At 38.3% G+C, this 25,189-nt stretch overlaps 1 protein-coding gene across 6 annotated transcripts in view; it reads right to left on the bottom strand.

The window, feature by feature from the left end:
- The window catches only part of STK33 (serine/threonine kinase 33), a 186,966-nt gene that overhangs the window by 54,350 nt on the left and 107,427 nt on the right, over nucleotides 1-25,189 (bottom strand). For 5 of the 6 annotated variants that reach the window (XM_043482774.1, XM_043482770.1, XM_043482771.1 and 2 more), the window contains 4 exons: nucleotides 22,269-22,373; nucleotides 7,050-7,188; nucleotides 4,037-4,125; nucleotides 2,109-2,193 (listed from right to left, as the gene is read on the bottom strand). In XM_043482774.1, coding sequence (XP_043338709.1) covers nucleotides 2,109-2,193; nucleotides 4,037-4,125; nucleotides 7,050-7,188; nucleotides 22,269-22,373 — 418 coding nt within the window. The remainder of the gene's footprint in view (nucleotides 1-2,108; nucleotides 2,194-4,036; nucleotides 4,126-7,049; nucleotides 7,189-22,268; nucleotides 22,374-25,189) is intronic. The other variant, XM_043482773.1, reaches the window with a different exon arrangement.

Raw genomic sequence — 25,189 nt, 5'->3', positions numbered from 1 at the left:
ACCACTGTTCTAAAGCATCAATTCTTTGACACTCAGCTTTCTTTATGGTCCAGCTCTCACATCCATACATGACTACTGGAAAAACCATAGCTTTGACTACACGGACCTTTGTCGGTAAAGTAATACCTGTTTTTTAATATGCTGACTAGATTTGTCATAGCTTTTCTCCCAAGGAGCAAGCGTCTTTTAATTTCATGGCTGCAGTCACATCTGCAGTGATTTTGGAGCTCAAGAAAAAAAAGTCAGTTACCATTTCTATTGCTTCCCCATCTATTTGCCATGAAGTGATGGGACCAGACGCCACAATCTTCGTTTTTTGAATGTTGAGTTTTAAACCAGGTTTTTCACTCTCCTCTTTCACTTTCATCAAGAGACTCTTCAGTTCCTCTTCACCTTCTGCCATAAGGGTGGTGCATCTGAATATCTGAGGTTATTGATATTTCTCCCAGCAATCTTAACTCCAGCTTGAGCTCCATCCAGCCTGGCATTTCGCATGATGTACTCCGCATTTACGTTAAATAAGCAAGATGACAATATACAGTGCTGATGTACTCCTTTCCTGATTTTGAACCGTCTGTTCAAAACAACCGTCTGTTGTTTCATGTCCAGTTCTAACTATTGCTTCTTGACCTGCATACAGATTTATCAGGAGGCAAGTAAGGCTGTCTGGTATTCCCATCTTTTTAAGAATTTTCCACAGTTTGTTGTGATCCACACTGTTATGATCAAACTGAATATAGCAGTATATCAAACCAAGTGAGGTTTAATCCAAAAGTACAAGGATGGTTCAACATTTTAGAAAACCTATTAATGCAATTATTTCTTTAATAAATTTTAAAAGTATATGATCATCTCAATTGGTACAGACTTGAATAGACATTTCATCTATGTCTGTTCTAAGATATAAGAATGACTAATAAGTATATGAAAAGATGTTCAACATCATTGGTCATTAAAGTAATGAAAATTAAAAATCACAATGAGATACTACTCCCTACCCATTAGAATGGCTATACTTACAAAGATAAGTAATATAAAGAGTTAGAAAGGATGTGAAGAAACTGGAACTCTCACACATTGCTAGTGGGAAGGTAAAATCTTATAGCTACTTTGGAAAATTGTTTGGTAGTTTCTTAAAAAGTATAAATATAAATAATATGTGATTCAGCAATTTCACTTCTCTGTAGCTACCCAGGGAAAATGAAACCATATGCCCACATAAAAACTTGAACATGAATGTCCATAAGCAGGATTATTCATAATAGCTCCAAACTGGAAATAATCTACATGTGCATCAACTAATAAATAGATAAACAAAGTGTTGCATATATATACAATGAACAACTGTTTACTAATAAAATGGAACAGACTACACATATGTGCTGCAACAGGGATGTACCTCAAAAACATCATGCTAAGGGAAAAAAACCAGGTGTATAAGCCTAGATATTGTATGATTCCATTTATATGAAATATCCAGAAACAGAAAATCTAGAGAGACAAAGATCAGTCGTTACCTGGGGTTGGGATGGGAATGAGATTGAGAGTAAATGGGCATGAGGCAACTGCTGGGGGTAGAATTGCTTAAATTGGATTGTGGTGGTGCTGTAAAACTCTGTGAATGTATGAAAAATCACTGAATGGTACATTTTTTTTTGGTATCTAAATTATATTTTAAGAATGCTGTTAAAAATCACATTTACAAAAATGAGAAAACTGCTGGTTTATGAAATATGTTTAATCAGGACTCTATGAAAATCTACTGGATGGCAATGAAATTGGATAAAAAATGGAAAGAAGCAAAACACATGCATTATTTTAGCATGAATTAACAAAATGATAATTAGGTTTGGTGTATGATTACCTAAGAGACATAAGCAGTTATAAGAAGAGCCCAGAGGAATGATGAACACTATAATCTCCAAAGATAAGAACTATGAAAAATTTGTGACAACAACTAAAATACTTTCACTTTCAAGAAAAGAAAAGGTAGCTTGATCAGGGCCATAAGTCATGATGCAAAATCAAACTGCTCAAATTTTAATCCACACAAGTTGTTCTACTTTTTTCTATAGGAAAAAAAAATCACTTAAAGCCTATTAACTTACCCATATAGATGGGCGTCCCACATGTGGTTTGCAGCATGGCCTCACTCCTTCCGTGCTTCTTCACTGCTAGGCCAAAATCAGTCACCTGCAAGAAGAAATTCACATAGTCACCAGTTTTCCAGACCCAAAGTTCACACATTCTGCCAACAGAATTTTCACTACACTGTATTGCATTTAATTCAGGAATTTGTGAGGATAGAGGGGCTTTCCCTGTATTACTAATAAGGACCTTGCTTCCCCTCCCCACCTGCCCCTCCTTGTGAAAAAGAAACCTGGTCAAGAGAAACTTAGTTTTTCAAATTTTGAGAAAACACCCATAATGTTGATTATTCACTCCTTCTAATTTAAGCTCACCAGTTCAACATAGGGAGCTGCTCTTCCAAGAAGGCATTTAACATTTTTTAAAATAAAAAGTTATCTTTATCAAGTTATTTCATTGTAAAATACATTCTGGCCTTAGTAAGTTTATTATCTATTTTTCTGATGCTCAAGCTATGTTTCAGTTTAAAGCACTGTTATAAATGCAAATCATTATTCTTGCCAGCACTCACAGAAACTCCTCCTTTTTATAATTATTTATAAAACATTTTCTCTAGTCAATGTTATCTTTTCTTTACTATTATTTCCTCTGTGTTTCTAGAGTATACTAATTTAAAAACTTATTACACTATTAAAAACTACGAGAAGCAAATTAACAGGAAAAAAAATACACAATATAACTACAAATACACTGGAGGCCTACTGCTGCAACTGCAGGCTTTCTGCTCAGGTCTAAATCTTGGTCATTAAACATTTGGTTATTAAATATTCAGTGTGTGCCCTTGGTATTGTCTCCCAAGTTGGAACAGCCTTGGGCTGAAAGCAGAAAAAACAGGCACATTTACTGATCACACAACCAAAGATAAGATTGTGGTCCACAGACACTGAATGTAAAGTTTTCAGTACCTTATGGAGTAAGAAAATGTTCCTATCAACAATGTGATATCACTATTTCTCTAAAGAGATTAATAAATTTCTCCAGGAGTGTTCACGATGACACTACTTGGAGCATCATGATACATTATCTTTCTCTGTAGAAAATGTATACAGGTATCAAATATATAAAAGTTCTCATGGCCCAATTCAGTTCTTTGGAGGGCATTTATTCCTTCATGCACCAAATATTAATTGAGCGCATACTATATTTCAGGTATTATTCCAGGTACCAACAGCGAATAAGACACACAAAATTCCTGCCTTCATAGAGCTTATAATGGAAATATCTAAGAATATTTGAGTATAACAACAATACTGTTAATCCTATTTATGTTATAAATGCAACAGAGCAAGTTATTCAAAGACAACATTTTATTCCCAAATTAACACATTCATATATTTTGAAAGCAACCACTTTTAAAATACTAAGTAATAAATAATGTATCCGATCATTTATTTGACATTAAAGAACATTTAATTTGAATAAAGTCTTCAAGAATAAATACTTGGCATACTAACTGTGCTTAGGACATAAATATTAATACCCAAGAAATTTTTAAATGAGAAATACAGACTTTAGCATTAATTTAGTATCAAAGGCACAGCCAAGGTGTACTTTTTCTCTAAATCTGTAACACATTTACATCAAATTACCAGGCATAATTTTGAAATTAATTAGAACTCAGAGCATCTGTTTGTTTGCTATTAATTAATGATTCAGAACTATCCAAATGAATATCTACTTTAAAAAAATTCAGTAGCACTACTTAACTTGTAAAATTATTCTTGTCAGTCACAACCTCTTTTGTGAAATTTTAATTTTTTTAGCACAGGCCGCTTATTTTTGGCTGTTAAAAAGCTTCTGAAATGTATCTTAAAAAGAAGATGTACGTTGTCACTTTGATATCAAACTATTTATAGGCAAACATTTACCACCATTTCTAATATCTTACCTTTATGTTTAAGTTCATTTCATTGTTAGCATCAATAAAGCTGCTTTTAACCATTATGTTCTCCAGTTTCAGATCTCTATGTACTATATCTACCAAGAAAATAAACAACAAATCAAATGAAATGGATAATGAAAAAATAATTAGAGCGGACACAAATAGAACTTGACCAGTTAACATCCACTGTTGAAAAAGGAGATCAGTCCTGGGTGTTCATTGGAAGGACTGATGTTGAAACTGAAACTCCAATACTTTGGCCACCTGATGCGGAGAGCTGACTCATTTGAAAAGACCCTGATGCTGGGAAAGATTGAGGGCAGGAGGAGAAGGGGACAGAGGGTGAGATGGTTGGATGGCATCACTTACTCAATGGACATGGGTTTGGGTGGACTCCGGGAGTTGGTGATGGACAGGGAGGCCTGGCGTACTGCAGTTCATGGGGTCGCAAAGAGTCGGACACTACTGAGCGACTGAACTGAACTGAATTGAACTGTTGAAAAAAATCTGAGGAGGGCCAGGCATAATTCTGCCCTGTTTCATTCCCTTATATTCATATTCCTTTTCGCCACATTTCTAACCTTAAGGAGCCACTTTCTTTGACTCCCTGACCTCTCCCCAATCCCCTGCTGCTCCAACTGGCCACACCTCATCATGAATGGCCTGGTGAGTGTGAAAGAGGATCATGTCCAAGGTTAGGTATTTCCTGTAGGAGGAAGCTTTCCCATGTCCTTCACTCTTTAAAGAGAGGATTACCTGTTTACTTCTATTCATATGTTAGTGCCAGCATAAACATTAAACATACTGCAACTTGGCTACATGTATACAAACTATACTTATTTCAATATATTTTCTGCACCATCAGTCTCACTTTTCTACTCTTTATACATTAAAGTTAAAAACAAAAACCCGTGAGACACAAAATCTCCAGTTGAACATGTCACAGCTCAGGCAGGACCTTTATGTACATGCAAATACTCTCATGTACCAAATATTTCCTTTGCAAATAACTGATCCAGTCCATATCCATTGTAATCATTTCCCTAAACTTAAAAAGCTATAGGTATAATTTCCGGGGAAATGAGGCTGGATGAGCCCTGGACTGTTTACTACTCCTAGTTGCTTACAGTTCTCTTCCACACCCAACCTGTGTTTGGAATTTCTATTGTTCTCCTTCTCTCTTCTTACATAAACACCACAAAACTTTAACTAATATATCTTCATAAGGTGGTCTGACACTTGGCAGGGCAAGTCTCTCTGTTGCTCCACTGTTCTTTTTCATTGTTTTCTTTACTATTCTCACCCCTCTCAAAATAATTTTATCAAGTTCCATGATAAATCCTGTTAAGATTTAGTTTGAAATATACTGACTTTATAGCTTAATGTGGGAGAACCAAAATTAGCAAAATATCAAGTCTTTGGTTTTCTGCTCTTGCAAAATTCCTCGCTCTCTACCTGGAAAGCCCTCCCTTTTTCACCTGAGTTTGTATTCCTCAGCTCAAGTTTTGCTTCCTCTGTGAATTCTTGCTTGACTTTCCAAATCAAATGAGGCACTTAATACACCTATGCTCCATGCTCTCTATATTGCTCTCAGAAATCATCATATTGTTTTCTGTACTCCATCTGTACTCCATTTGAAAACAAATCATCAATTTGTTTTCTGTACTCCATCTCTCACCAATTTCCCTGAGAGGCAGGTGCCTTGTGTTTGAACCTCTGTAAACTCTAGGACCAACCTCAATGCTGTAGATGCTTAGGGAACATCTGTTGAATGAGCCCCTAGCTTCCAGCACCAGCTCTGCACACCTAACCATGTCCCCTGACCTCTCTGGAACAAAGTTTTTTCTCATCTCTTTTGAACTGTGGTGTTGGAGAAGACTCTTGCGATTCCCCTGGACTGCAAAGAGATCCAACCAGTCAATCCTAAAGGAAATCAGTCTTGGATGTTCATTGGAAGGACTGATGCTGAAGCTGAAACTCCAATACTTTGGCCACTTGATGCGATGAACCGAACTCATTGGAAAAGACCCTGAAGCTGGGAAAGATTGAAGGCTGGAGGAGAAGGGGACAGAGGATGAGATGGTTGGATGGCATCACCAATGCAATGGACATGAGTTTGAGTAAACTCCAGGAGTTGGTGATGGACAGGGAAGCCTGGTGTGCTGCAGTCCATGGGGTCGCAAAGAGTCGGACACGACTGAGCAATTGAACTGAACCAAACTGATATAATGAGAAGCTTCTAAAGTCACATGTAAGCCAAATTAACACTGAAGAAAAAAAAAAAAGCAGGAGCATGAGGAAAAAGAGTAGCAATAATACCAGAGAATAGTAAAGCAATTAGAAGAATTAGAATAATATTTAAATGTGGATATTAAAGTAGTGAAATGACTCCCATATGGTACTGTACTGGTAGATCATACATTTGTCAAAACCCATAGAATGTACAATACCAAGAGTGAACATTAATGTAAACTATGGACTTTGGGTGATAATGATGTGTCAGTGCAAGTTCATCAACTGTAGCAAGTGTAACCACTCTGATAGGGGATGCTAATAATGGGGAAGGATGTGCATGCATGGACAGAGGTATTTGGGAATCTCTGTAACTTCTCAATTTTGCTGTGAACCTAAAACTGCTCTAATACTTAAGTCTAAAAAAATTTTTTAATGCCTAGTATATGCAGATTTTTAACATTATTATTAATATATGAGTTTTTAGAAATTTCACTTCTATTGATTTTCTATTTTGGATTTAATAATATTAGCTTCTTTTCAAGCTGTTGAATAGAAATGTTCATAATTTCATTCTCATCCATGGAGAATGTAACTGCATACCTGTCTTGTTTCTAATTAAAATATATCAATAAAACTACAAAGGAAAAAATTTAATTTTTAAAATCAAATTTTCTGGATTAGTAGGCATTACTTCTGTGACTATGAATCCTGAATACAATCACCCTTAAACAAAAGTGTCTATCTGTCTGCATGGAGTCAATGAGCTGGGTGATCCTCTTCTTACCCTTATTGTGAAGATAGGCTATAGCTGAGGCGAGACTTTGAATGATCCACCTTGTCTCATTCTCTGAGAAATGACCTTTCCTATCCAGAATTTCTTTGAGTTCTCCATCCTCACAAAGCTCCATCACAAGATACATTTTCTGACATAAATATAAAGAGAGAGAGCACAAATTATTCAGTTGGGTATGTTTAAATGTTATATATTGTATACAGAGAGTAGAAATATCATTATAATCTTAATTAGTCTATTCATTTAAACATAGTTGCTATCTGTCATGTATAAGATACTCTGTAGGATACTAGAGGGGGAAAAAGTGGAATTATTAGTCATTCAGTCATGTCCAACTCTTTCCAACCCCATGGACTATAACCCGTGAGGCTACTCTGTCCATGAAATTCTCCAGGCAAGAATACTGAAGTGGGTAGCCATTCCCTTCTCCAGGGGATCTTCTTGACCCAGGGATCGAAGCCGGGTTTCCTACATTGCAGAAGCCACCAGGAAGCTCTACTAGAGGAAAAAGCAAACATAAAACATACTCTCTGCCTCCAAGGAGCTCAGAGTATGGTTATGATCACAATGTCATGTGATAAGTGCTAACAGAAGAGGACTGCCCAAAATGCGATTAGGTTACAGAGCAGGGGGTGAGCCTAAAGAATACTCACTGTGAAGAGGCGCCATTTCAGGCAGGTCTGGATGACTGAACAGGGATTTATGGATAGAAAATATGGGCAAGAACAGGCATAGCACACAGCATTTGCAGACTCCATAAGCTGGAAATAACACTGGCAGTTAAAGAATAACACATATCTCAGTGTTAATAGCATTGGGAATTTGCTAAGTCAGAGAAGACTGGAGCGGTGAGGGGTGAGGCCAGAAAGAACGGGTTGGTGCCAGGCTATAAAGAGTCCTGGATGTCACACAAAGGAGCTTGGATTTTTTTCCCCCATATGCAATAAGTAGCCACCGAAGATTTTTTATTTTTATTTTTGCCCACTCTGTGATCTCCAACCAGGGATTGAACCTGTACCCCCACAATGGGAGCTCAGTGTCTTAACCACTGGACCGCCAGGGAAGTCCCACCATGGAAGATTTTTCAGCTTGTGTCTGGAGTGGAGGAAGTGTATGTGCTATCATCAGTTCTGCATTTCTAAATGAACACTCCACTCCAACAGCAATGCAGAGCAGAACTCAACAAACTTCTGTTCTGTGAAAGCCAGATACAGACAGTAAGTATTTTTGGCTTCACAGACCATACAATCTCTTCTGTAACCACTCAGCTCTGCTGTCACAGCATAAAAGCACCCATAAACAATACAACAAAACTTTATTTATGGACTTTGAAACTTAGTTTCATATAATTTTCACATGTCATGAAATATTACTATTTTAACCTTTTTTTCCAACCATTTAAAAATATAAAAAACCTAACTTACAGGCCATAAAAAAACAGGCTGCACTCCAGACAGGCTCACATGCTGTGTACACTGACCTCTTTTCATAAAAGGGTAGATGTAAGGAGCAGAATGAAGAAAAGAAGAAAATGATGTGAATGTACACAGAGGGAGAACTAGTGGAACTTAGTGACTAATGGGGTATAAATGGTAAAAGCCACAAATGAAATGCCTCTTCCATATTTGCTGTATCTGTGGATGTTTCCCATAATCACTTTAAGTATTCCAATAGTCAGGTCATCTATTGAGTCAGAAAGATTCCCAGTCAACTAAAATGCACGCCTTTTTCATACTATTGCTATTCAGACCCAGACCAGCCTCCATGTCTCCATTTGGTCCTCTGCCACTACATTTTCATCGTTGCTTGTAAGATTCTGGTACCTGATCCTGTTCTATTACCACTCCTGATGCAACTTCGTGTTCAGTCAGCAAGCAGGAAAGCAAGAGAAGAAGGCTAACAACCTTTCTTCCTACAGTCAAAATTCTGACTCACTAAACCTTAGAATGCCTTAGAATTTCAAAAGTAACTACAGAATTCTGTAAAGTCTAATGCAAAAATAAGCTTTTGAACTAGACCATCGTTTTTCCACTGACAGCATGGCAGAGATCATGAAATGAAAACGGTAAGTGAATTATTTGGAAGGCAAAGTTACATTAGCAGTGCTTACAATACAAATTGATCCATTTAAAACATGTAAGCTGATAAAAGTTACCAATAAAGGTTTTTCAGAAGTCTTTCTGTAATTATTAAAAAATAATTGTGTAGGCCTGGAGAATATGTGGACTCACAAGAAACCCTACATAGTCAACGGATGATCAGTACTACTACCTTAGCCTAACCAGTCAGTTAACAATTTCCTTTAATCTTTAAGATGGCTTCAACTGGAAGTCTAGGCATTTGTGTGAGTTGGGAAGATGGGGAGACAGATCTGACCTTTGTGAATCAAAGGCAAACAACAGGTAAAAAATATAATCATAGATGATGGTTTCCTTTGCCTTCAAATTATTCTAGATTTGGACTCCCACTTATGTTCCAAAATGAAGGAACAGACCAGACTTGTCCTCCCTCCTGAAACAACCTAAAAAATGGATAAAATACATGAAATAACAATTTTCAGACATTAGTCATCAGGCAGCACAAGGCAATGATCCCTGACGGAGGGGAAACCTATGAGACAAACCCCACAATTATCCTAGCTTACCATCTAGAGAGAGTTTCCAAGCTACAGAGAAGGGAAAGAAAACCCAAGCAGAACTCAACAGTCTACATGAACTGAGGAGATGGTGCTGAGAGTCCAGGAAGGCCAAGACAACTAAACTCCACAGGCGAGACTGCCAAAGAGGGGAAGGCTGTACACAGAAAAAGCGCTATAGATTTGCAGGTGGCTGCCAATCCCGCCCTCAACTCTTCAGCAAAGTGCTAACTAGCACATATGTATCAAGAATCTAACCAGAGGAAAACAAGATGGTGGAGGAGTAGGTGGACGTGGAGTACCTCTCTCTCCACAGATACATCAGGAATACACCTTCAGACACAGAAGTGCATGCAGAACACCAGCTGAGATTGGACAGGAGTACCTGACCAGCGGAAAAGAATATATAGACCCACATAAAACTTGGTAGAACGAAGGAGCCAAGGGGAAAAACAGGAGTGTTAGTAGGACTGGACCTGCCCTCAGTGGGTGGGGGAGCTGAAGCAGGGGTCCGATCCCCACATTGGGGCAATTGTCTGAGTCAGAGGAGAAACATTTAAGGCTGAGAGTGAAACACCTGCTCTGTGGCAGCCTAAATGGAATGAGAATCAGACAGTTCTTGCTGCAACCATACATGCCCTGGACAGGGATGCAGACCCCCCCCCCCCACCGGAAAGCACACCGGCTGGGAGATGGGAGTTTAGGAATTGTGGAGCAATCCCTGGGCGAGGGCTGCTATTGACTGCGGAGAGACGGATCAGGGGATGTGAGGGAGGAGATTGTGCTGGGAAATGCCTGCAGAGGAAAGCTGGGCAGCCATGGAAGCAAGGCAGTACTGCTGAGTCATGCCTAGGGGGTGGAGCCGTCACCATAGCCTCTCTCCCCCTACACGCCTGCAGTGGCAGCTGAACAACAGAGGGGCTGGCCCAGCAAACGCCTGAGACACTTAACTACAGAGTAGGACCCCACCCAGGATGCCCCTTTAAGTGCCTGACGTGCTGATCTACAGAGTAGGACCCCAGCCACGAGGGCCCTTCTATGTGCCTGATGCATGAACAACCGAGAAGGACCCCAGGCAAGGAAGCCTTCTAAGTGTCTGAACCGGTTGAGCTATGGAGAAAGACTGGCCAAAGAGGCCTTCTGATCGCCAGACACAAGAGGCACAAAAAAAGATTCTGATAAGGCTGTAGCTCCTGCAGCGGAGGCAGTCCTGTCCCTGCACACTTGGCGCCTCCAGGGTCCCCCCAAGCCAAGCAGTTGTGTCACCTTCACGCTCAGCTCTCACTGGGGCAGAGCTGCCACAGGCAGAAAAAGTCTCGTACCTATGCGTGCAGGGTCGCTTCGGTAGTGTCCGACATTTTGTGACCCTGTAGACTGTGGCCTGCCAGGCTTCTCTGTCAGGAAGGGGTGTTCTCCAGGCAAGAATACTGGAGCTATTGGCCAATACTGGTTGCTATAACCTTCTACAGCATTATATTTCCTGCTGCCCTAGCTGCCAACTCCCCTGAGTACCTGGTGCTGCCAGAATCCCTGCAATTCTGCAGGGAGCTGCACCATCTCCACACCTGGCCCTCACAGGGGCAAACCCAAGTCCTCCAGGGCAGCCTCAGGAGCAAACCCCAGTGGATGGCCCATATGCAGAGGTGGAAATAAAACCACAATTGAAACCCAGGGGCAGTGAGACTAAGAAAGAAGACCCAAAACCCTCCCACCAGCTGTACAAGCTACAGATTAAATCCGTCTCTGTGGAATATATAAAAGGTCATTGAGAGGTCCCACCAAAAAAAAAAAGAAAAGAAAAAACACACTAGTTCTGATAGCTGTGGACATTGCAGGCAAGAACACAGAGGAGCAGAACCCGATTAGAATCTGAGCTGCCCCATAGCAGGTCCAGAGATCAGCGCAGTGTTAGAGGGCATCCTAGGGAGGTGAGGTGGACTGCGATTCCCAGCGAGGGAAAGGACTCTGACAGCAGTGACTCAAGAAAAACATTTATTATTCTTGTGTTTTGACTTGTTCTGTAGATTCTTTTGGATTTTTCCCCCCTCCTCTGTTGCAGTTGTTGATTTTATTGGCACTATGAAATCTAATTAAGCTTTTGAGCTTTTTCTTTTTATTCTTTTTTTCTCAGTCACATTTTTTCTTGTTGTTATAAACCTCTGCCTCTAGGTTGGGCTTTTGCAGTTCTGAGGGGTTTTTTTCCTTTTCTTTTCTCTTTGTTTAATTTTAATTTTTTAAACCTATTATTATATTTTCTACGTTTATTCCTTTGTTTGCTTTTCCTACTGTTCTTTTCCCCCTGCAGTTAATCTTTAATATATATAAATCTTCTATATCTACCTCTATTTAACTCTGCATATCTATTATTTCTTTCTTTCTTTCCTTTCTTTCCTTTCCTCTCAACATATTTGTTAGTTTTATTTTCATTACTTTATTCCCCAGTTGGCACCTTGCTTTAGCTTTGTTTTCCATTTTGTGTTTTAGTTAGTTTTGTTCTGGTAGACATAATATTTGGCTCCCTTTGTTCGCCAGGTCAATCTATTGTACTTTATTTTTGTTGGACTGTTTTGATTTTGCTTACGGGTGTATATGTATTTGTGTATATTCAGTCACATTTTTTATTGTTGTTCTAAACCTCTGCATCTGTGTTGGGCTTTTGCAGTTCTATAGGGCTTTCCTTTTCTCTTCTTCTGTTTTTTTTTTCTTTTTGCTTTTTTATAATTTTAACTTTTAATTTTTTTAAACCTATTATATTTTTTCTATATTTATTCCCTTGCTTGCCTTTCCTATTGTTCTTTTCCCCTGGCAGTTAATCTTTAATGTATATAAATCTTCTTCATCTACCTCTATTTAACTTAGCATATCTATTCTTTCTTTCCTTTCCTCTCAATATATTTGTTAGTTTTGTTTTCATTGCTTTATTCCCCACTTGGCACCTTGCTTTAGTTTTGTTTTCCAGTTTGTGCTTTAGTTAGTTTTGTTCTTAACTGGTAAATATAGTTTTTGGTTTCCTTTGTTCACTGGGTCAATCTATTGTACTTTATTTTTGTTGGACTGTTTTGACTTTGTTCATGGGTATATATGTATATGTGTATATTTCATTATTTTAATTATTATTTGCCTGATTTTGTAACTGCCATTTGTCTGAGGTTCATCTTTGGTTTCTCAGTTTTGGATATTTGTTTTAATCTCACTTAATGCCATAACAAAGCACTTGTGAAACCTTCACTCCTGACCACAGGTCAAGACCTGAGCCTTTGGAGTGGGAGCACTGACTCCAAGACCCTACACTACCAGAGAACTAACCCTACTAGGGGGTATCAAATAGTGAGAACTCACACAAAGGAAACCACTGGAATACAAGACCTGGCATCACCCAACCACCAGTAGCACCCTGTGCAGGACACCTCATCTAAACAACAAACAAAGCAAAAATACAAACCCAAACGTCAGCAGACAGGATTACCACCTCACTCAGCCTTGCCCATTAGAGGAAAAACAAACAAAGGAAAATTCAGCACAAATCTCATCCTATAGGAAGCTTACACAAACCAGTGGACCAACTTCAGGAGGGCAGAAACCAAAAGGAATAAAGAATTAAACCTTGAAGCCTGGGAAAAGGCTCAAACACAATAAGTTAAAAAAATAATAATAATGAAAAGGCAGAGAAATACTAAGGACTTCCCTGTAGCTCAAACGGTAAAGAATCTGCCTGCAATGCAGGAGAACAGGGTTCAGTTCCTGGGTTGGGAAGATCCTCTGGAGAAGGGAATGGCAATCCACTCCAGTATTCTTGCCTGGAGAATTCCATGGACAGAGAAGCCTCACGGGCTATAGTTCATGGGGTTGCAAAGAGTCAGACATCATGGAGCGACTAACACACACACACAGAGAAATACTACCCAAGTGAAGGAACAAACTAGAAACACAGAAGTCCAAATAAATGAAGAGGAAAGAGGCAAACTACCTGAAAAAGAATTCAGAATAATGACAGTAAATATGGTCAAAAATGTTGAAAATAAAATGAAGAAAATGCAAGCATCAATTAACAAAGACCTAGAAGAATTAAAGAATAAACATGCAAAGACAAACAACCAATTACTGAAATTAACAATACTCTAGAAGAAATCAATAGCAGAGTATCTGAAGCAGAAGAACGAATCAGTGAGCTGGAAGATAAAATGGTGGAAATAACTTCTGAGGAGCAGAATAAAGTAAAAGAATGAAAAGAACTGAGGATAGTCTCAGAGACCTCTGGGACAATATCAAATACAGCAATATTCAAATTATAGAAGGGTCCCAGAAGAAGAAGAGAAAAATAAAGGGTATGAGAAAATTTTTGAAGAGATTATAGTTGAAAATTTCCCCAACATAGAAAAGGAAATAGTCAATCAAGTCCAAGAGGAACAAAGAGTCCCATACAGGATAAGCCCAAGGAGAAACATGCCAAGACACATACTAATCAAACTAACAAAGACTAAACACAAAGAAAGAATATTAAAAGCAGCAAGGGAAAAGCAACAAGTAACATACAAGGGAAACCCCATATGCTTAATAGCTGATCTTTTCAGCAGAAACTCTGCAGGCTAGAAGGGAATGGCAGGATATATTTAAAGTACTGAAAGGGAAAAATCTACATCCAAGGTTACTGTACCTGGCAGGGATCTCATTCAAAATTGATGGAGAAATAAAAAGCTTTTCAGACAAGCAAAAGTTAAGAGAATTCAGTACCATCAAACCAGCTTTAAAACAAACATTAAATGGACTTAAATAGTCAAGAAATACAAAAGAAGAAAAAAGATCTACAAAATCAACCCCAAACAATTAAGAAAATGGCAATAGGAATATATATATCACTAATTACTTTAAATGTAAATGGATTAAATGATCCAACTAAAAGACACAGACTGGCTGAATCGATACAAAAACAAGAACCATATATATGCTGTCTACAAGAAACCCACTTTAGACCTCAAGACACATAAGGACTGAAAATGTGAAGATGGAAAAATATATTTCATGCAAATGGGAAGCAAAAGAAAGCTGGAGCAGCAATCCTCATATCAGACAAAATAGACCTTAAAATAAAGAAGATTACAAGAGATAAGGAAGGACACTACATCATGATCAAGGGATCAGTCCAAGAGGAAGACATAACAATTGTAAATATCTATAGACCCAACATAGGAGCACCTCAATACATAAGACTAACATTAACAGACATAAAAGGAGAAATTGACAGTAATACAATAACAGTAGGAGACTTTAACACCCCACTCACACCAAAGGACAAATCATCAAAACAGAAAATTAATAAGGAAATACAAGTTTTTTTTTTATTTATTTTAATTGGAGGCTAATTACATTACAGTATTGTAGTGGTTTTTGCCATACATTGACATGAATCAGCCATGGGTTTACATGTGTTCCCCATCCTGAACCCCCCTCCAACCTCCCTCCCCATCCCATCCCTCTGGGTCATCCCAGTGCACCAGCTCTGAGCACCCTGTCTAATGCATCGAACCTGGACTGGCAATCTGTTTCACATATGATAATATACATGTTTCAGTGCTATTCTCTCAGATCATCCCACCCACCTTCTCCCACAGAGTCCAAAAAACTGTTCTATACATCTGTGTCTCTTTTGCTGTCTTACATATAGGGTTATCATTACCATCTTTCTAAATTCCATATATACGTGTTAGTATACTGTATTGCTGTTTTTCTTTCTGACTTACTTCACTCTTACTTCCAGTTTCATCCACCTCATTAGAACTGATTCAAATGCGTTATTTTTAATGGCTGAGTAATATTCCATTGTGTATATGTACCACACCTTTCTTATCCATTTGTCTGCCGATGGACATCTAGGTTGCTTCCATGTCTTGGCTATTATAAACAGTGCTGCGATGAACATGGGGGTACATGTGTCTCTTTCAATTCTGGTTTCCTCAGTGTGTATGTCTAGCAGTGGGATTGCTGGGTCATATGGCAGTTCTATTTCCAGTTTTTTAAGGAATCTCCACACTGTTCTCCATAGTGGCTGTACTAGTTTGCATTCCCACCAACAGTGTAAGAGGGTTCCCTTTTCTCCACACCCTCTCCAGCATGTATTGTTTGTAGATTTTTGGATAGCAGCCATTCTGACCAGCATGAGATGGTACCTCATTGTGGTGTTGATTTGCATTTCTCTGATAATGAGTGATGTTGAACATCTTTTCATGTGTTTGTTAGCCATGTGTATGTCTTCTTTGGAGAAATGTCTGCTTAGTTCTTTGGCCCACTTTTTGACTGGGTCTTTTATTTTTCTGGAATTGAGCTGCAGGAGTTGCTTGTATATTTTTGAGATTAATCCTTTGTCAGTTGCTTCATTTGCTATTATTTTCTCCCATTCTGAAGGCTGTCTTTTCACTTTGCTTATAGTTTCCATCGTTGTGCAAAAGCTTTTAATTTTAATTAGGTCCCATTTGTTTATTTTTGCCTTTATTTCCATTACTCTGGGAGGTGGGTCATAGAGGATCCTGCTGTGATTTATGTCGGACAGTGTTTTGCCTATGTTTTCCTCTAGGAGTTTAGATCTTTAATCCATTTTGAGTTTATTTTTGTGTATGGTGTTAGAAAGTGTTCTAGTTTCATTCTTTTACAAGTGGTTGACCAGTTTTCCCAGGAAACACAGGTCTTAAATGAAACATTAGATGAGATGGATCTCACTGATATCTTCAGGACATTCCATCCAAATGCAGAAGAATACACCTTCTTCTCAAGTGCACATGGAACATTCTTCAGGATAGACTGCATCATGGGTCACAAATCAAGCCTCAGTAAATTTAAGAAAATTGAAATCATATCAAGCATCTTCTCCAACCACAACACTATGAGACTAGATATCAATTACAAGAAAAAAACTGTAAGAAACACAAACACATGGAGATTAAACAACACATTTCTAAATAACCAACAGATTACTGAAGAAATCAAAAGGGATATAAAAAAATTTCTAGAAACAAATGACAATGAAAACACAACTCAAAATCTATGGGATGCAACAAAAGCAGTCCTAAGAGAGAAGTTTACAGCAATACAATCCTACCTCAAGAAACAAGACAAACATCAAATAGACAACCTAACTTTACACCTAAAACAAGTGGAAAAAAACAAACAAACAAAAAAAACCCCTCCAAAATTAGTAGAAAGAAAGAAATCATAAAGATCTGAGCAGAAATAAATGAAAAAGAAATGAAAGAAACAATAGTAAAGATTAATGAAACTAAAAGCTGGTTCTTCGTGAAGATAAACAAAATTGACAAACCTTTAGCCAGACTCATCAAGAAAAAAAGAAGAATCAAATCAACAAAATTAGAAATGAAAAAGAAGAGGTTACAACAGACAATGCAGAAATACAAAGGATTATAAAAGACTACTATGAACAACTATATGGCAATAAAATGGATAACCTCGAAGAAATGGACAGATTCTTAGAAAAGTTCAATCCTCTAAGACTGAACCAGGAAGAAATAGAAATTATGAACAACCCAATTACAAGCACTGAAATTGAAGCTGTGATCAAAATCTCCCCAAAAAACAAAAGTCCAGGACCCGATGGCTTCACATGAAAATTCTATCAAACATTTAGAGAAGAGCTAATGCCTATCCTTCTAAAACTCTTTCAAAAAGTTGCAGAGGAAGGAACACTTCCAAACTCATTCTACGAGGCCGCCATTACCCTGATACCAAAACCAGACAAGACAACATAAAAAAAGAAAACTACCGGACAATATCACTGATGAACATAGATGCAAAAATCCTCAAGAAAATTTTAGCAAACAGAATTCAGCAACACATCAAAAAACTCATACACCATGATCAAGTTGGGTTTATTCCAGGGATGCAAAGATTCTTCAATATATGCAAATCACAAATCAATCAATGTGATACACCATATTAACAAATTGAAAGATAAAAACCATAGAATAATCTCAATAGATGAAGAAAAAGCCTTGGATAAAATTCAGCACCCATTTATGTTTAAAACTCTTCAAAAAATGGGTATAGAAGAAACCTACTTCAACATAGTAAAGGCCATATATGATAAGCCTACAGCAAACATTATTCTCAGTGGTGAAAAACTGAAAGCATTCCCCCTAAAATCAGGAACAAGACAAGGGTGTCCACTTTTCCCACTATTATTCAACATAGTTCTGGAAGTCCTAGGTATAGCAATCAGAGAAGAAAAAGAAATAAAGGAATCCAGATCGGAAAAGAAGAAGTAAAGCTCTCACTGTTTGCAGATGACATGATACTGTACATGGAAAACCCTAAAGATAGTATCAGAAAATTACTGGAGCTAATCAGTGAATTTAGCAAAGTTGCAGGATACAAAATCAATACATAGAAATCACTTGCATTTCTATAAACTAACAATGAAAAATCAGAAAGAGAAATTAAGGAATCAATCTCATGGACCACTGCAACAAAAAGAATTAAATATCTTGGAATAAACTTACCTAAGAGACAAAAGAACTGCACACAGAAGATTATAAGACACTGATGAAAGAAACCAAAGATGACATAAACAGATGGAGAGATATTCCATGTTCCTGGGTAGGAAGAATCAATATTGTGAAAATGACTATACTACCAAATGCAACATACAGATTCAGTATGATCCCTATCAAATTACCAATGGCATTTTTCACAGAACTAGGACAAAAAAATTTCACAATTCCTATGGAAACACAAAAGACCCCAAATAGTAAAAGCAGTCTTGAGAAAGAATGGAATTGGAGGAATCAACCTTCCTGACTTCAGCTATAAGCATCAAGACAGTATGGTACTAGCACAAAAACAGAAATATAGACCAATGGAACAAGATAGAGAGCCCAGAAATAAACCCATGCTCCTATGGGCACCTTATTTTTGACAAAAGAGGCAAGAATATACAATGGGGCAAAGACAGACTCTTCAATAAATGGTCCTGGGAAAACTGGACAGCTACATGTAAAAGAATGAAATTAGAACACTTCCTAATACCATACACAAAGATAAACTCAAAATGGATTAAAGACATAAACGTAAGACCAGAAACTATGAAACTCTTAGAGGAAAACATAGGCAGAACACTCAATGACATAAATCAAAGCAAGATCCTCTATGACCGACCTCCTAGAGTAACAGAAATAAAAACAAAAGTAAATAAGTGGGACCTGATTAAACTTAAAGGCTTTTGCACAGCAAAGGAAACTATAAGGAAGGTAAAAAGACAACCCTCAGAATGGGAGAAAATAATAGCAAATGAAACAACTGGCAAAGGATTAATTTCCAAAATATATAAGCAGAACATACAACTCAATGCCAGAAAAACAAACAACAAACAAAAAATGGAAAAAAGACCTAAACTGACATCTCTCCAAAGAAGACATACAGATGGCTAACGAACACATGAAAAGATGCTCAACATCACTCATTATTAGAGAAATGCAAATCAAAACTATAATGAGATATCACCTCACACTGGTCAGAATAGCCATCATCAAAAAATCTACAAGCAATAAATGCTGGAGAGGGTGTGGAGAAAAGGGAATACTCTTGTACTGTTGGTGGGAATGTAAATTGATACAGCCACTATGGAAAACGGTATGGAAATTCCATAAAAAACTAGAAATAAAACCACCATATGACCCAGCAATCCCACTCCTAGGTATATACCCTGAGGAAACCAAAATTGAAAAAGACACATGTATCCCCTTGTTCTTTGCAGCACTATTTACAATAGCTAGAACATGGAAGCAACCTAGATGTTCATCGACAGATGAAAGGATAAAGAAGTTGTGGTACATATACACATGGAATATTACTCAGCCATAAAAGGAACACATTTGAGTCAGTTTTGATGAGGTGGATGAACCTAGAACCTATTACACAGAGTGAAGTGAGTCAGAAAGAGAAAGATAAATGTCGTATTCTAATGCACATATATGGAATCTAGAAAAATGGTACTGGAGAATTTATTTACAGGGCAGCAATGGAGAAACAGCCAATAGACTTATGGACATGGGGAGGGGGGAGGAGAAGGTAGATGTATGGAGAAAGTAACATGGAAACTTATATTACCATACGTAAAATAGATAGCCAATGGGAATTTGCTGTATGGCTCAGGAAACTCAAACAGAGGCTCTGTATCAACTTAGAGGGGTGGGATGGGGAGATGGGAGGGAGGTTCAAAAGGGAGGGGTTATATGTATACCTATGGCTGATTCATGTTGAGGTCTGACAGAAAACAAAATTCTATAAAGCAATTATCCTTCAATAAAAAGTAAATTAAAAAAAAAAAAAAGAATCTACCCAAAGTTGGGGAAAGTGCCATGCAAAAAGGTCAGAGGGAACAACAACTGAAGCCTCCACAAGGCTAGGAAGAGTTCCTATTTCCACTAGCCAGAGTGCAAAATCTCATAATTCATGGGACACTGGGCAGAGTACTCAGAAGGGTCTTACCTCATTACTTAGGGAAAATTAACCCAGAGCAAAGGCTCTGTTGTGCCACCAAACAGTTTAAATTAAGCTTCAAAAGTATCAAACTATTTCTAAATAACTCAATCATGTCTTGAATAAAGCTCAAGAATAGCTGTAAGAATATAAAAGATTAGCCAGCATCCAATCAAAAATGAACAGGCATAAAAAGAAGCAGGAAAATACAACTTATAATGAAGTGGGGCAAATCAATCACTTAAAATGGACCTAAAAATGGCTCACATGATATAATTAATAGAAAAGATCAGTAAAAATTATTATAACTATATTTAAGAAGAAGAAGGAAATAGTGAGCATGTTATGTAGAAACATGGAAGATACAAAAATGACCCAAATCAAATTTCCACTAGAAAGTATAAACAGCATATATGATGTTACAGAAAAAAAGGTTATAGAATCTGAAGATATCACAATAGAAACTCTGCTAAATTCAATAAAGAGAGAACAAAGATTGAAAAAAAATGAATAGAGAATCAGTAAGTTTTGGAAAATATCAAACAATCTCATGTGTACTTGAAAGTCCTTCAAGGCAGAAAAAATAATGGCCAAAATGTTCCTAAATTTTATGAAAACCATAAACTCACAGATCCAAGAAGCTCCAAGAAGCTCCATGAACCCCAAGCCAAGAAACATGAACACAGCTACACTAAGGCACAACACAATCAAACTGGTTAAAACCAGTGATAGAGGGCAAAACTATCCTAAGAAGATCTGAGGATAAAGTAAGTCACAACTCTAAGACTAAAAAACCAGAGAAGGCTTTTGGCATCATTGCCATTTACAGCCTCCTGTAAAGGTAACTGTCGTCTCTAATAGTTATCAAGCACTCCTAATGAATCAAACACAATACAAAACCCAAATTGACTACTGCTGCCTTAGAAACTGGCAAAGGAAACAAAGAACAATAGCCAACATTCAATGAGACATATGCTTTATACCCATTTTCCCACTTAATCCCTCCACAACTAAATGTGGTTAATACTATTAACCCTGAATATTCATTGGAAGGAGTGATGCTAAAGCTAAAGCTCCATTACTTTGGCCACCTGATGTGAAGAGCCAACTCATTGAAAAAGGCCCTGATCCTGGGAAAGACTGAAGGCAGGAGGAGAAGGGGGCAACACAGGGTGAGATGGTTGGATGGCACCACCGACTCAATGGACATGAGTTTGAGCAAACTCCAGGAAATAGTGAAGGAGAGGCAAGCCTGGCATACTGCAGTCCATGGGGTTTCAAAGCATTGGACACAACTTAACAACTGAAAAATAACTATCATTAAACCTATCTTACAGATGAGGAAACTTAAGTAGAGAGGTTGAGTAATTTGTCCATGGTCTCACAATTAATAAGTGGTAGATCCAGGATTAAACTGTATAGGCAATCTGACCTAACACACCTAACCGCTATATCATATCACCTCCTAGCAGAGAAACACCCGAGCTCACGGGCAATAAACAACTTTTGCAGAATGGCAAACAACCATACCAACTCTACTAGGAAGCTAACCTTGCAGAATTATGACACTATTCCAAGGGACTCTAATGCAGAGCCAAGGACCAAAGCAAAAAGGAAAGCCACTTCCAGGGAATCTCTGATCACTCTGGGTTATATCTGAAGTTGTTTCATTTTTTTCCCAACATGCCACCAGAAATATCACTGAAGACGTCAATCTAATCATCAGACACCTAACTATACAATCAACAATAAAACATCCTCCAGAATGCTTTTCATCAATCTCCACTGACAGAGTGGTGTGACAGAGTCATGCCAAAGACATGTGCCACTGTGTCCCAAAGAGACTACTTCTCAAGGGGATGATATTAATTTTGTAAAAATAACAACTTTCAGAATGCAGCACCTGATAAAGCTTTGCCTTTAACTATAGTCTGCCAGGTTCCTCTGTTCGCGGAATTCTCCAGGTAAGAATATTGCAATGGGTTGCCATTTGCTTCTCCAGGAGATCTTCCCAACCCAGGGATTGAACCCTGGTCTCCCACATTCCAGACAGATTCTTTACCCTCTGAGCCACCAAGGAAGCCCAGCTTTACCTTAGGTGTCTCAAATACTTGTTCCAGATGTATGATGTGTTCATGTTTCACACTTTTTAGGATGTCCACTTCGCGTTCAAGTAACTTCACAGCAGAGCTTCCAGCCTTAGATGATGAGGAAATACAGGTTTCATGTAAGAATTTCGTTACTGCATATCTCAATATAAAACTTAGAGTCATTTTATATTTTTTCCTATTTTTTTTTCAGAAAGTTCCTTTTCCAAAAGATAATATGCAGCCTATCTGCATGATAAGATTAACGTATACCCTTTCTTTCCTTTGCTCAATTTGAAGAGATAATTCAGCCTCAAATCATATCTGTTTCTTGGACGGTTTCTATAAATTAGCTAACAACATGGTCTCTGTCATATCACAAAATTATTGCAGCTCTTAATATGCTTTTTGGTATTTCCTTCAAAATTATGTTGATCCTTTGATGGTAGCATAATAAAAACAAAATCTACTTTCTAGGGATGTCAATTAGAAAATGGATATAAGGCATCTGTCTCATTAAATGTCAGTTATTGGTAAAATAAAATGTTTTTGTTTTATCTTGCTTTGTTTCCATTACACTTATATACATATCAAAAGGAAACAATAGGCAGTTGAGATTCTACACTTAGCCCTGCATTATATCACTTCCTAGTCCCCCAGCCTCAAAAATTTGATAGAGAAAGAGAGAGTATGCACAATGGAGATGGAGAAGGAGATGGAGATTTTTGCCTTCAGACCAACCTAACTCCAAATTACCTCCTTAGGTGAAATCCTTAACCATACCTGACCAGACCGTCAGGTGTGGATACAAGTAACTGATTGTCTGCATCATCATCTAAGATACTCCAGAAGGGCTTTCTCCACCTTTGCCAGCACTGCCACCACCCCAATCATCATCCCTTTTGATATCTAAATTACCCTAATCATTCAAGAATAAACACTGTCCTCATTTACATAAAAATATCCCTGAAAGGAATAACAAAGCTCTTACTCCTCCCTCCTTCCTCCTAACCCACCCCCTCCCCCAAAGTTAGAAGAGAAACAATAGTTCCTGAAGGACTTGGAAAGAGATTGATCATAAGCCAAATTTTACCTAGTTAAAATTTTACCTACTGTCATCCCTGCTTCTAAGTATCTTTACCCTCTAAACATTACCATCTCAAGAGTGATAGGAAACTGCCTACCCACTGTGCCCCACTCACAGAGGATGAATCCTAGAGGAGAAATAACTTTATAGTTATCAAGAGAAATAGTGACTTCGAGGAATAAATTCCTGTTGAGACTAGACATGGACAGATGTCACAGTTTCTCCTAATAATTCATCTCAAGCCTATTCCTACTTCCCACCACAAATGGTGCATCTATATTTAATGCAGTAATATATTGTCCAATTCATATACTGACTATATAATTTTATTTTACTATCTTGGTGTCCTGAAAAGTCTCAGCATCAATATCTACCTGCAAGATTATGAATTCCTAAAGTTGCAAGCAACTGACTATATAACCCTGAAACCTAAGCCTAACCCTATCTGACACCAAAGAAACAAAGGAAATCCAATTTAGCTAATCCTAGGGATTATTGGAAGGACTCTGGATCTCCCCTTATTAAGATTTAATGTTACTTTATTAAACTTTAGGGGGAAATGATATGTAATTTCCTATAGTTTGTTTTTTAAAGAATACATATAACCTACTATTTCATTCTGTAAATGTAATGTCACAGACCCAAGAAAAAAACACCACAGTAATGTTTCCTTTTATTTTTCCTCAAGCACAGAAATTGTTTTCAAGTTGATGAAATGATCAGTTATAATGTTTGAGGACTTAGATTCTGCTTTAAAGAGAAGCCCATTCCATTCTTCACTCCAGTGCAATCTGAAGTGAGAAATACAGTGGATACAAGGTAAACGGTACAGAAGAGAGCTGGAGAGAAAGTGATTCAAACTTTACCAGAGAAAGAGCTGGTAGTATGAATAAACAGAGTCTGACTATCAACGAAGAAATAATGAATGAAAGGAAAGGAGAGGATCAGTTCAGTTCAGTCGCTCAGTCGTTTCCTACTTTTTGTGACCCCATGAATCGCAGCACGCCAGGCCTGCCTGTCCATCACCAACTCCCGGAGTTCACCCAAACTCATGTCCATTGAGTCGGTGATGCCATCCAGCCATCTCATCCTCTGTCGTCCCCTTCTCCTCCTGCCCCCAATCCCTCCCAGCATCAGGGTCTTTTCCAATGAGTCAACTCTTTGCATGAGGGGGCCAAAGCATTGGAGTTTCAGCTTCAGCATCAGTCCTTCCAGTGAACGCCCAGGACTGATCTCCTTTAGGATGGACTGGTTGGATAGGGCAAAGTATATCAGAACTCCATCAGGAGAGACTATCCGGACCTACTGCTCACTAAGAAGACAATGCTAGCCCACAACCCTACCTCTACATATACTGATAATCAGCCCTCATCTTCAACTGACTCTGGTAAAAGAAAGAAAGTGAAAGTGAAAGCCACTCAGTCATGTCCCACTCTTTGCAACCTCATGGACTATACAGCCCATGGAATTCTCTAAGCCAGAATACTGGAGTGGGTGGTCTTCCCCTGGAGTGGGTAGCATATCTCTTGGGTATGGCTGGGTGCAGCAGACTTGGGTATGCCATAAGCCCTTTTGGAGGAGGTTGCCATTAACCCCACCATAGAGCTGCCAGAACTTACATAGGACTGAGGAAATAGACTCTTGGAGGGCACAAACAGAACCTTGTGCACACCAGGACCAAGGGAAAAGGAGCAGTGACCCCACAAGAGACTGATCCAGACTTGTCCGGGAGTGTCCAGGAGTCTCTGGCAGAGTTGTGGGTTGGTGGTGGCCTGCTGCAGGGCTGGGGGCACTGAGTGTGGCAGTGCAAGCATGGGACCTTTTGAAGGAGGTCGCCATT

The sequence above is a fragment of the Cervus canadensis genome, chromosome 11 (assembly GCF_019320065.1).
Source record: "Cervus canadensis isolate Bull #8, Minnesota chromosome 11, ASM1932006v1, whole genome shotgun sequence".
In the NCBI taxonomy this organism is placed as follows: Eukaryota; Metazoa; Chordata; class Mammalia; order Artiodactyla; family Cervidae; genus Cervus; species Cervus canadensis.
The sequence above is the reverse complement of the archived record's forward strand: the minus strand, read 5'-3'. Positions and strand labels throughout refer to the sequence as shown.